Source organism: Heliangelus exortis, chromosome 1 (genome assembly GCF_036169615.1).
Source record: "Heliangelus exortis chromosome 1, bHelExo1.hap1, whole genome shotgun sequence".
In the NCBI taxonomy this organism is placed as follows: Eukaryota; Metazoa; Chordata; class Aves; order Apodiformes; family Trochilidae; genus Heliangelus; species Heliangelus exortis.
Genome location: NC_092422.1, coordinates 195,554,084 through 195,566,360, shown reverse-complemented (window position 1 = coordinate 195,566,360; position 12,277 = coordinate 195,554,084). Strand labels below are relative to the sequence as shown.

Below are 12,277 nucleotides of genomic sequence, written 5' to 3'. Positions count from 1 at the left end.
GTGAGATTATACACTACAGAGCACCTTTTTCTCCTTTCAGACATCTCCCCAGAACACACCTTTGAGATTCTGCCTATCCAGGCAGGCCACAGGATCTACAGGTTGGGGGGCTGGAATTTTACTTGCAGAACAGCCACATCCAGGTGCACTTTCTCTCATGTAGGCTGAAGAGTAAACGTGTGATCATAGAATCATGGAATGGTTTGGATTGGAAGGGACCTCAAAGCTCACCCAGTCCCAACCCCCTGCATGGGCAGGGACACCTCCCACCAGCCCAGGGGGCTCCAAGCCCCATCCAACCTGACCTGAGACACTGCCAGGGATCAGTGGGGCAGCCACAGCAATCCTGGGAAATTCATCCTCAGGATAATCTGTGTCAGGGCTGTGCTTGGGTCACTTTTCTGTCATCTGGGTCCTTTCAGCCCTGTCCCCTTCTGCAGGGTCAGAACCCCCCAAGTGGCTCAGTTAAATCAGCTGATGGAAGGACTGAAGTTCTCCCATCTTTGGGCATCCTGATGGACACTGGATGCAAGGAGATCCAAATGCCCCTGGGTTGTGCAGCTCTGAAACACTCCCTGGAACAGCACTTGGGGCTTTTATATCTCAGCTGGAGATAGACCCCAAAACCATATTTTCATGGAATCCTGGAATGGTTTGGGTTGGAAGGGACCTCAAAGCTCATCCAGTCCCAACCCCCTGCATGGGCAGGGACACCTCCCACCAGCCCAGGGGGCTCCAAGCCCCATCCAACCTGACCTGAGACACTGCCAGGGATGGGGCAGCCACAACTTCCTTGGACAACCTGGGCCAGGCTCTCACCACCCTCAAATTCAACAATTTCCTCCCCATCTCCAACCTCAATCTCCCCTTTCTCTCCAAGTTTTAACCCATTTCCCTTCTCCTCTCCCTACCCCCCTGTGTCCAAAGCCCTCCCCCAGCTTTCTTGGAGCCCCTTCAGATATTGGAAGGTTGCTCTAAGCTCACCTGGGAGCCTCCTCTTCTCCAGGCTGAACAACCCCAATCCCTCAGCCTGGCTTCCCAGGGAGGTGCTCAGCCCTCTGAGCATTTGAGTGGCTCTGCTCTGGACACCTTCCAGGAGCTCTGTGTCCTTCTGCTCTTGGGGATTCCAGCGGGATAAGCAGAAAATCCCCTCAGACAGTGCCCGTGCCCCAACGCGCCATGAGGGACGGTCACCTCCTCACCGCCTGGGTAAGGGAAGAACTACACTACCCAGCAGGCACCGCGCAAGTGCACAGATCCCACCCCCCCGCCTCCTGCCGCGAAGCATCGTGGGATTTGTAGTCCGCCCACCCCGGGGAAACTTGAAACCCAAAAAGTTTCCCGACCCTTTCCGGATCCCTCTCCGCTTTGGTGCTGAGGGGTGCGCCGTTTCCATGGCTACCCTCCCGCAGCCAATAGGAAGGCAGGTTCTAAAGGGGAGGGGCGGGTTGTTGAGAGCGGCGGGCCAATGAAAGGCGGCGTTGTTGCGGGGCGCTCTGGCAGCGAGGCCCCGGCAGTCTCCTTGGGGCCGTCCCTGGGCCTGGTGCGCTCCGGGCCAAGATGGGCGGCGGGACCAGCACCCGGCGGGTCACCTTCGAGGCGGATGAGAATGAGAACATCACGGTGGTCAAGGGCGTTCGGGTGAGAGCGGTGTCAGCCCCGGGATTCGGATTTTTCTCCCCGAAACCCCTGCGGACCTGACCCTTCTCCGAGCTGGGCCCGTGTCCGTCCCTGCACCCCCCCACCTCTCCCTCAGACCCTTTCCCCTCCATCCCCCCCCTGTACCCCTTCTTGCTCCCTTTCTTTCCCGTCCCTTCTCCCTCGGTGGCATCCAGGCCGTTTTTCCCCTTTCACTTTCTTTTTGGGTTTCTAGAGGAGCAGGGAAAGCCGGGGTGCAGTTTAGAGGTGTCTGTCGCGACAGAAAGCTGTCGTGAGGCAGCCCTCCCCCCAGCTTGGTGACAGGCAGTGGGGCACTTGACAGCAGAGATGTCCAAGCAGCAGAGTTTGGGCTTGTCTTTCCCTGACCTCTACAGCTGAGAGCTCCTCCCTTTTCCCATGCTCTGCTCTCTGACATGTGGTTTATCTCCCTTCCTGTCTTCCTGCAGAATTCCTGTTTTTTTTCTCAGTTTATGGCATGCTGTTACCTGGAATGTCCCAAGAGATTGTTTGTGACACAAGGTGCCTGGGGAGAAAACTTGCAGCTTTGAAGTTTTTTGGTGTATTCACAGGATGGGCTGGGGTGGAAGGGATGGGCTGGGGGATCCAGTTGGTGTGAGGATCCAGTTGGTGTGAGGATCCAGTTGGTGTGAGGATCCAGATGGTTGGAGGATCCAGTCCCAGCCCTCTACCATATAGGCAAGGACACCTCCCACCAGCCCAGGGTGCTCCAAGCCCCGTCCAACCTTCAACCCCTCCAGGGATGGGGCAGCCACAGCTTCTGGGGGCAACCTGGGCACCCAGGGGCTCAGCACCCTCATCCCAAAGAATTTCTCCCTCCCTCCCCAGGAAACAGAATCCTGGAATGGTTTGGGTTGGAAGAGAACTGAAAGCTCAGCTCATTCCAACCCCCCTGCCATGGGCAGGGACACTTCCCTCCCAGATTGCTCCAAGCCCCATCCAACCTGGCTTTGAACACTGCCAGGGATGGGGCAGAGACTCTTTTCCTGGGCAACCTGGTTCTAAAGCTCAGCACCCTCACCCCAAACTATTTCTCCCTCCCTCCCTCCCTCCCTGCCCAAGATCTCCTCTCCATCTCCCCTCTCCCAGCTGGAAACCCTTCCCCCTCGGAGGGTCCCATCCCTCCAGGCCCTTGTCCCAAGTCCCTCCCCAGCTTTTCTGGAGCCCCTTCAGATACTGGAAGGTGCTCTAAGGTCTCCCTGGAGCCTTCTCCAGGCTGAAAACCCCTCATTTTTGTACCAGGGTTGATAATAAGTTGTCTTTTATTTTATTGTTTTTTATTACTGCTCAGAGAGAGGAGTGTTGCAAAAATAATCATGATAACCACTGCTGCTTTTTTAGCATAGTAATATTTTTCACTTCTGGTCATTAGTGCTCTGATGTACATGACAGGAATTTAAGTGCTCACAACAAACTTTAGGTGCTCTGAAACATCCTTAAATCCTGAGAAGAGGTATTGGAATTTCTCTGAAGTGTTCTGCATCTTGAAATAAATGCATGAAGTAGGAAGAGGTAGCTTCACAAAATAAATGATGTTGCTCAACAGGGCATCCACCCAAAAGTGGATCTTTTTACACAAGTAAAACAAACTGTGAAATTGAGGGTTTTGGGGCTGGGGTGAGGAATTTAGACTGAAAGTATTGTATGCTTTAGGTTTATTTTAGTTTATACATTATTATTTTAGTTATTTTATTTTAGTTGACACATTTCAGCAAAGTCTTTGTAATATAGATTTCTACCAGTGAGAGATGTCATGCTGTAGGTTTAATAAAGAATTGGCTAATTAACATTAGTTCTCACAGGCAGTCAAAACATTATTTTGGGAAGAGTTGCACTTCAGGGAAGCCAGTTGGAAATTGGGAAACAAAAGCTTTCATGTTATTTCTTTAACTTTAGTTATTTTATTTTTTCCACGGGCTACAGTAGATCTGAAACTGGGCATTATTCTCATTTTCTGGTTTAATTTCTGGCAGTGTTTTTTGTCCATGTTTCAACACTGGGATGAATTCAGTGGCTGACCACAGTTGTTGTGAGCACAAAGGATTTTGAGGGCTTTGTCAGGCTGAAGTTCCTCCTGGGTCAAGTGCTCTGGTGTGGGGTTTGATGTCATCCAAAAAACTGAGAAAGGCAGAAAGGCTGATTAATTACAAACAGCAGCTCAAAAGCTGGTGATTCTTTTACCTTTCCTGAAACCCTGTATCTTACTATATGATCTTATGGTGTTTTGAGAAAGCAAAAAAAAAAGCAAAAAAAAAAAAAAAAAAAAAAAGGAGAAATACAAAGTTTACTTTGTACTGTCTATAGCATTTCAGCAGCTGGCGTGTTGTCATGGCTCTGTCTTTTTTTTTTGTTTAAACTCAATTTTTTTGTGGAAAGAAGAGGGAGAATGGGGATAAAGGAGGAGGAGTAGACTGCTTGTGTTTAAGGGTTCTATTTTTCCATTTTTTCAGCTCTCTGACAGTGTCATTGATCGGATGAAGGAGCCCTCTTCACCCAGTGGGAGGCGCCCACACCGATCTGGAGCAGGTATGCCCATTATGTCCATGTTTTCTGTTTTTAAAGAGAGGAAGAAAATTAAATGTGCCTTTCAGAGACTTGTAATGAACTCATTGCCATTTTGTGCAGATGATTTTTTTTTGACATTAACATTTTTACTCATCTCCTTTTGAGCAAGGCAGTCGTTTGTAGGCTTTTAAAGGAGTTGTATTACTCTTTATTTTCCTCTGACTCACAATAAAGTGTAAAGCACAACTGTTTATTAGGCTTGATTTTTCTAAGGCATTATGCATTGTTCAAGGCCTTTATGTCTTTAAAAAAAAAGCAATATTAAAAGCAAGCATCTGTTTCAAATATGTATTGAGTTCTGAAGTGAGAAGTCTTGCACTCTTATCCAATGCTGAATTTTAGTATAGTGAGCTTCTCTTTAAATAGACCTAAACATTAAAAGAAAGTGTTGTTTTCCTATCATGGAACAGTGGGAAGAAGTTGATGGAGATGGATGGCTCAGGGTGATGGCTTTTTTAACCTTTTGTATTTCATTACTGTGGTTTGTTCAAATGCATCAAACAAGAACATTCCAGGCAGCCTGTGCTCTGATTCAAAATCCTGGAGCACAGTGAAGACCATGGAGTTGCTGAAGGAGTGAAAAGGACTGGCAGGGATTGGAGCAGGTGATTTATGTTTTTCAGCTGTGTGAAAGCTGCAGAGTTCAAGTAAAGCACCTCACCAGTGCTCCAGAAATATTAATGATACCAGGATCCTCTAAAGGCCTTTTCCCTTGATCCTTACAAATAATCCCACCAAAACTCAACACTCTGATTTAGAAACAAGTCCTCTGGCAGTTGTTTCCCTTGCAGGAAGACTTGAGTGAACAGATCACAGCATATTTCTTTAATCTGAAGCAAAAAGTTGATTTCCTGTTGCTTAATTGAAGGTGTCTGTATCCAAGCTGGGCTCACTCTCTAGTCAGTAGAAAAAGACCTTTTGGGGGACAATTTGTCTGCTTTATTGGAGAATTCTACTTCAGGATGAGATGAATTCCCCCTCTATGAATACTGAGGTGAAGAGGTCAGGTGGAAGCATCTGTTGGTGTCAAGCAAATCCAGCACAAGATGTTTTACAAATATTGGGGCTCCCCAATGTTGCTGTTTCAGAAGTTTTTTCTACTTTATGAATAGGAAATCTGTGGCATAGTGAAGGGAAGGAAAATACCAGTACTAAAAATGACTAAAACTGTCACCTGGCTTGTGAAATTTATTTCCCCAATAAAATCACTTGGTATTTAAGACTTGCTGAAGTGGTGTTTGAATGGAGCAGGGGTTTGGGTTGTGTATGGACTGCCAGGTGGTCTATCTTTTTTTCTTTTTAAATAGCAGCCTTCTCATTATGTACATCTATTTTATTGTGGTGAAGAAATTACTGTAGGTAAAGGATTTATAGTAAATAATGCTTGCACTTCCTACCTGCTTTAATGGCAGTGCTTGTTGCTTTTTTTTCATCCTTAAAATCTGAGGGATGGAAGTAGTTTTATGAATAAGCATCTGATTTTTGGGATGTGGTGACTAGAGAGGAAGGCTGCAATACCTCCCTAATTCTTTGCTGATTCACTGCTTGTACAGATCTTGGTCCTTTATTTTCTTTTCTCTTTGTGTGTTGGAAATAGTGCTTATTATTTATTGAAGGTTCACTGAATTGCTTGACCCTTTGCAAGCTTGGGAAACCTTATATGTATTTCTGCTCCAAGAAGTAGTGATTTAGGTGAAGTGCTTGTATTTCCCCAGGCAACTGTAATTGGTGTTATACCTCAGTTGCTACAATAATTTTTATTTAGAAGGATTAAATTATACTTAAGTATATGTTACTGTTGTTACTGTGCTACTCATTCTTTTCTCCTTGGATGTTTTGTTTTTTTTTGTTTTTTTGTTTTTTTTTATTAAGAATTACATATATTAAGGATCTTTGATGATGGAAGAACAGTCAAACTCCTTGTTTATTTTGTAGCTCCATTTAACTTGGCAGAAGTTGTGTTTGTCTGAGGTGTCATTACAGGATGGGTGCTTGCTTCAGAGCTGGTGCTCTGGTCACTTGATATTCAAATATTTTGTTGGCTGTGGGGCTGGATCCCAAATTTAGGGATCTTCCTTCTAGGATGCAGCAGAGCTGGGGCTTGGTTTCTTGGTAAAACTTCTTGCCCTGTTAATCAGTGCCCTGAGTCCAGACAGCAGCTTCCCTCCTATTTGTGAATCTGGTGACAGTAACTTGGTTTTTCTGACTGAGTGGACCACTCATTGCTTCTGAAGAGAGTTTTCCATGGATTGGTGGTGTTTGGAAGTTGACTCTGGCTTCTGGATTACCAGCTGGGCAACTTTTGAACTTAACAATTTGTTAGGTTGCATTTATATCTTTATATGTTCCAGACAAATAACTTTTTTTTTTTTCTTCTGTAGAAAGATGTCTAGAGGGAAAACCATTACAGCTATTAGAAAGACCTTTCTTGAAGTTGAGTCTTTGATAGCTTTTGGTGGAGGAATAATGGATTACATTATATGAAAGAAAGTGTATCTTGTTGCTTGCCAATGTATGATGAATTTATTGACTTCAGTTTGGGGTTGGAAAATGAAATTACACACACTTACAATGAAATCTGACATCTAAATACTACATCTTAAAGCATCCTAGCTTGCTGGGATCATTTTCTGACTTCTGAGTAATATTAAATGCACTGAAATATTTAACAAGTGTAAAATCCTTAAAGTATGTCTGTAATTCCTAAAGCAATATTGATGAAAACTAATTTGGTCAGACAAAGAGAACTTTGTGTATATTATACCTAGGGCTTCAGTCATGAGAGACAAAGGGAATGATTTGATTCATTTTAGCTTAGTGGATATCTGAAAAGCTAATAGTCTTATTATCAAAAATAAAGAACAAATGTTTAAGTTATCAAGAGTCCCTGCATCTCAGGCAGACATTTTTTTTCTCTTTGAAGAAGGAGATTATGCTGAGGACACAGAGGGGGTTTTTCCTTTTAAAAACTGTAATATGTTCTTGAAAACAAATCAGTAAAGGACCCATGCCATAAAATATTGTGTTGTGTAGGTGAGTAATAAAGTGGGCACTGCTGAAACCTCCTCAGAAGTTAAGTCAGACCTGACATGTTTCCAGTGTTCCAGTGGAAAAAAACCCACATTTTTTTAGCTTGTTCATTTCATAGATTTATAGAATATCAGGTTTGATGGGAACTCAAGGATCCTCAGAAGGCAGGGGACCTCAAGGTCCAACAGAATGTGTGAAGTGACACCTTTTAGTGGTGTACTCTGTGCTGGTGTCTTTTGGTGGTGTCAGCAGCCCAGGGGGTCTTAACTCAATCAGAAATGTGACACGAAATATTGGTGAGATACACAGGGATTTGAAGGATTAGGTTCTAGTTGGAGCTGGACTTCAGCTGCATTTTAGGAGATCAACCTTCAGTTTATGAAGAGAGTTTGTTGGGATCCCATGGGAGGCAGCTCTGAGGGATATGCTCAGGAAAACTGTGAGGGCCTTAAGATCAACCTCTTCCTAAGTCAGGAATGGTCCATTCCAGTGCTGGTCTGGTTAAACTGGGAGCCTGTGGTGCATCTCCAGTGTGAAAGGAAGGGTGGCTGCAAAGACAGACTACAAAATGAGTGGATTTGGGGTTAAAGGAGAGGTTTTAAGTGTCATTTACCTCAGTTTCAGAAGGTATTCAGCACTTTCTCTCTCACTGATCTTACCCCCAAGTTAAGATGTTGCAGTGGGTGAGTGGACAAGTGAAGGTAAAAAAATCTTGTTGGATGATGAGAGTCATAGGATCATAAATCTTAGGTGGAGTTGTGCAGAAGTTGGTCCTATTTACAGCTTTATTGGTGTCCTGGAGGAGGAATCATGGAATTGTTCAGGTTGGATCAGGTCTCTAAGGTCATCCAGTCCCACCTTAGGTGGAGTTTGTGCTCCTCAGTGCAGATCTCCCAAACCAGAGGGGTCACATTCAATATTCTTGAGGGCTGGGACTATCCAGAGGGATCTGGACTGGCTTGGGGAAGGAACCAACAGCATCTGGATGAAGTTCAACAAGGCCAAGTGCAGGGAAGTGCTGAGGAAGGAGCAATTCCTTTCTGTAACCTTGCTGAGAAGGAGCTGAGCAGCCTGGCAGGCAGCATGGTGTGTGTGAGGCAGCTTTCTGCCCAGGTGGCAAAAAAAGATAAGAGCATCTTAAGATATCTCACAGCCCTGGAGATAAGGCTGTATGAACAAGACTATGGCTAGTAGATAGAGGGAAGTGATAATCCTCTTCTTTTCAGCACTTTACAGATTAAATCTCAAATATTGCATCCAGTTTTAGGTCCCCCAGTAGAAGCCATTGATCAGCTCAGCAAAGGTTGGAGTGCCTGAGCGGCTGAGGAAACTTGGCTTGAAGAGGAGGTTCTGAGGAGGCTGAAGAGCAGCTTTTCCATACCTATGGGGCTTCCTAAGAAGCTGGCAACAAGTTTTTCATGATGTGCATCCTATGAGTGCAGGGGACAGTGGATGTTGAAGCAGGAGAGGTTCAGAGTGGAAATAGGGAAAATCTTTGTGATGATGAGACCAGTGAGGCACTGGGAGAGGTTTCCCAGTGAGCCTGTGCAGTCTCCATCCTTGGAGACTTTCAAGACATGAGTGGGTAAACCCCTGAACAATCTGGTGTGACCTTGAGGCTGACCTTACTTTGGGCAAGAGAATTTGACCAAAATGATTTCCTGAGGCCTCTTCCAACCTGAATGATCCTGTGGCTCCAAAGAATTTGGGGGTTAATGGAGTTAAATCCAGCTGACCACCAGTGGTGTTCCCCAGGACTCTGTGGTGGGGTGAGTTCTGTCTAATACCTTTATCAATGATCTGAGCAAGGGGATAGAGTGCACCCTCATTAACTTTGCAGGGGATACTAATTAGGGTGGGATTGTTGATCTGCCTGAGGGTAGGAAGGCTCCTTAGAGACTGGGTCAATGGACTGGGACCAATTGTTTGAGGTTCCACAAGGCCAAGTGCTGGGTCCTGCACTTGGGTCACAACAACCCCAGGTGACACCACAGGTTTGGGGAAGAATGGCTGGAAGTGCCCAGCAGAAAAGGACCTGGAGATGTTTGCTCACAACATGGGCCAGCAGAGTGCCCAGGTGGCCAAGAAGACCAAGAGCATCCTGGCTGGGACCAGCAGAACCAGGAAAGGGATGGTTTTCTTATACTTGACACTGGTGAGGCTGCACCTTGATTTCTGGGGTTAGTTCTGGGCTGCTCTTGACAAGTAGGACCTTGAGGGGCTGGAGCATGTCCAGAGAAGGACAAGAGAGCTGGGGAAGGGTCTGGAGCACAAATCTGCTGAGGAGTAGCTGAGGGACCTGGGGATGCTGAGCCTGGAGCAAAGGATGCTGAAGGGAGACCTTCTGGTTCTTTGCAACTCCCTGAAAGGAGGCTGAAGCCAAGGGGAGGTTGGTCTCTTCAGCAAAGGAAGAAGCAATAAAAAAAAGAAGAAATGGTCTGAAGTTGTGCCAAGGGAGGATGAGATTAGATATTAGAAGAAACTTCTTGATTGTGCCAGTGTCTAATAACCTTTTCAGTGCTGAATCACCAGCCCTGGAGGGATTTCAGAACTGTGTAGATGTGGTGCTGAGGGATATGGTTTAAGAATGAGACCTGGTAGGGTTGGGTTGGTGACTTGATGATCTTCAAGGTTTTATCCAACCAGAACAATTCCAGGATTCAATTCCATTTTGGTGGTAGGGTGTGAAAATAAAAAGTGCAACAGAGCATTTCCAGTCCTTACAATGTGAGAAGGGACCATTATGAGCACCTGACCTGATCTTTTGCAATGTGCACTCCCAAGAGCATGAGGCTGAAAAATTTGAGAGTCATTGTCCTTGTTCCTTGTCTGGCTTTTAGGAAGCTTTTTTTTTTTTTTAAGCTTAATTTAAATAAAGAACTGAATCATGTTCTGATGGTACTTATAATTATGGATGGTCAGATGCTGCCTGAAATAAAGTGAAACTGGAATACCTCGTGGTAAAACTTGAGAGGCTCTGTCTTATTGTTTGTAACTTGGAATTGTTTTGTATTTTCATTTTTTATGAGTATGTGAAGGTTTACAGAGTGAGGCTCAATTTATGCCAGCTAAGCAAGAATCCTCTGCAAATAAATCCCATCACTTCTGTGCCCTTTAGTATATTAATTGTTTTCATCTACATTTTTGTTGCAACAACACTTTTGCTCTGCATAAACTAAAAGAAGTAGAATGATATTTCTGTGATTTTAATTTTTTTTCTCTTGTATAATTCCACTTATTTTTAGAAAGAGAAAACAAACAAGCAAACAAAACCTGAGGCTTAGCAAGACATTTTGGTGCAGGATTTTCCCTGCTGTTTATCTTGCTCTGAGACACCATAAATCTCAGGGAGCTCCTGGCAGTCACTGACATGGATTTTCCTTCTTCCAGCAGCAACCAGGAGAGCTTGACCTCACCATTTGGTAATGTTTATTTTGCCTTCCTCTAAGTACAGGTCTTTGTGCTCTTTAGAAGGAGGTTTTAAACTTAACCTGGTACCACAAACCTGTGTGAATTAATTCAAGTAGAAATTCCCAATCAACTGGTGTCTGGACCACTGGTAGCCTGGAAGGCCACGATTTGCATCTTGCAGAATAATAATTGGGTTTGTTTTTAATAAAGGCTTAGGTTTGGTTTCCCTCTGACCTCTGGGGAAAAAAATGAGTAATTTTTCAAAAGGGATGCAGAGGTTTTTGTGAGAACTACTGCTGCCTTGTGATTGGAAGCCTCTGATGTAGCTGTCATGGCAAGGATACATCCTCTAGGATCTTTGTCAGCTTTGCTGGGTGAGGTTTATCCTACTGCTCTTTGAAGGCAGTAGCTGTAGAGTGTAATACACTGACTTGGAGAGGAAGGGCAGCTTCATCAGAAGCTGCTGACACTTGCTCAGGGTATTTTTTTTTTTTTTTGATGCACAATCTAAATTTGAGCAAGCCTTCTTGGGTATTCTTTCAGATGCTCCCTCCTGCTCTCCTGTGGCTTGCTAGATTGCCACTTAGTTGTCACTGAGTTTCTTGGAGGTAACTTTATTTTCTGTGATGTATATTGATATTTTTTGGGTTAAAGGTTTGCTATTGATGGAAGTATTTTATTATCAAAAGGTGAAGTGTCTTGTAACTCACTAGACTGCTAAAGATGCCAAACTTTTAATGCTGTCACAGTAACAGCAAATCTTTAGTTGAGTCTGACATTCATGTCACTCCATTGCAGGAGTGTAGGGATGATAGAATTCTGCAGGGGAGATGAAGCAAATACTGCATAAATTAAAGTTCTCACTGGCTGTGTCATGCAAGGTGTTCTCTGAACGCTTTCAGGTGGATGTCCTTGTAAAATGGTACTAAAATTAGAAGGATGAACTAGGGAATAATGCAACCTGTACAGCTGTTTTCTTTTAATTCATAGTAATCTGGAGTTCAGGAAGAGATTAGTTCACTCTGTGTTCTCATAGTACTGTATTAATTTAATCAAAAAGATGCTGAATAATTAATAGGGGGTTGAGTAGGCATGATGAGAATCTTAGAGTAGGGAAAAAGCCCTAATTTAATTGTTTGAAAGATTTGGGTTGTGGAATAGGGAAGAAAATAAATGATTGTCTAAGAGGAACATCTTGAATGTTATGAATGTTGATGTTGCATATGAACAGATATTTTTTTTTTTCTGGTATGAATGAAAAAGCCTGGATGTGCCTGGGTTACTCTCTCATACTGTATGCCCAGAATTTCCTCAATTTCACAAGCAGCATTTTGCTTCTTCACTGAAATACCATTTTGGAGATGTCATCAGGACTGGGCCTTGGGGCTTTCCACTTGAATTGCATTTTGAGTTCTGAAGCATCTTGTGGCACAGCAGATGTTTTAAACAAATATCAAAAGGTAGAACAAGAATGAGGGGCAAAAGGTATTGGAACTTCTTATGCAGATGTCATAGAAGGCTCTACTCTGATGTTTCAAGTGACCTCATCTAATGATCTCACCTCTGATTGTGTCTTTCCCTGCTAGAAATTGGT

At 44.2% G+C, this 12,277-nt stretch overlaps 1 protein-coding gene across 2 annotated transcripts in view; it reads left to right on the top strand.

Annotated features, from left to right (window-relative positions):
- Positions 1-1,483: 1,483 nt before the first annotated feature.
- Positions 1,484-12,277, top strand: part of CHCHD3 (coiled-coil-helix-coiled-coil-helix domain containing 3) — a 185,451-nt gene continuing 174,657 nt past the window's right edge. For both annotated transcript variants that reach the window (XM_071734222.1, XM_071734221.1), the window contains exons 1-2: positions 1,484-1,641; positions 4,128-4,203. In XM_071734222.1, the coding sequence (XP_071590323.1) occupies positions 1,561-1,641; positions 4,128-4,203 (157 nt within the window). In that variant the 5' untranslated portion in view covers positions 1,484-1,560. The remainder of the gene's footprint in view (positions 1,642-4,127; positions 4,204-12,277) is intronic.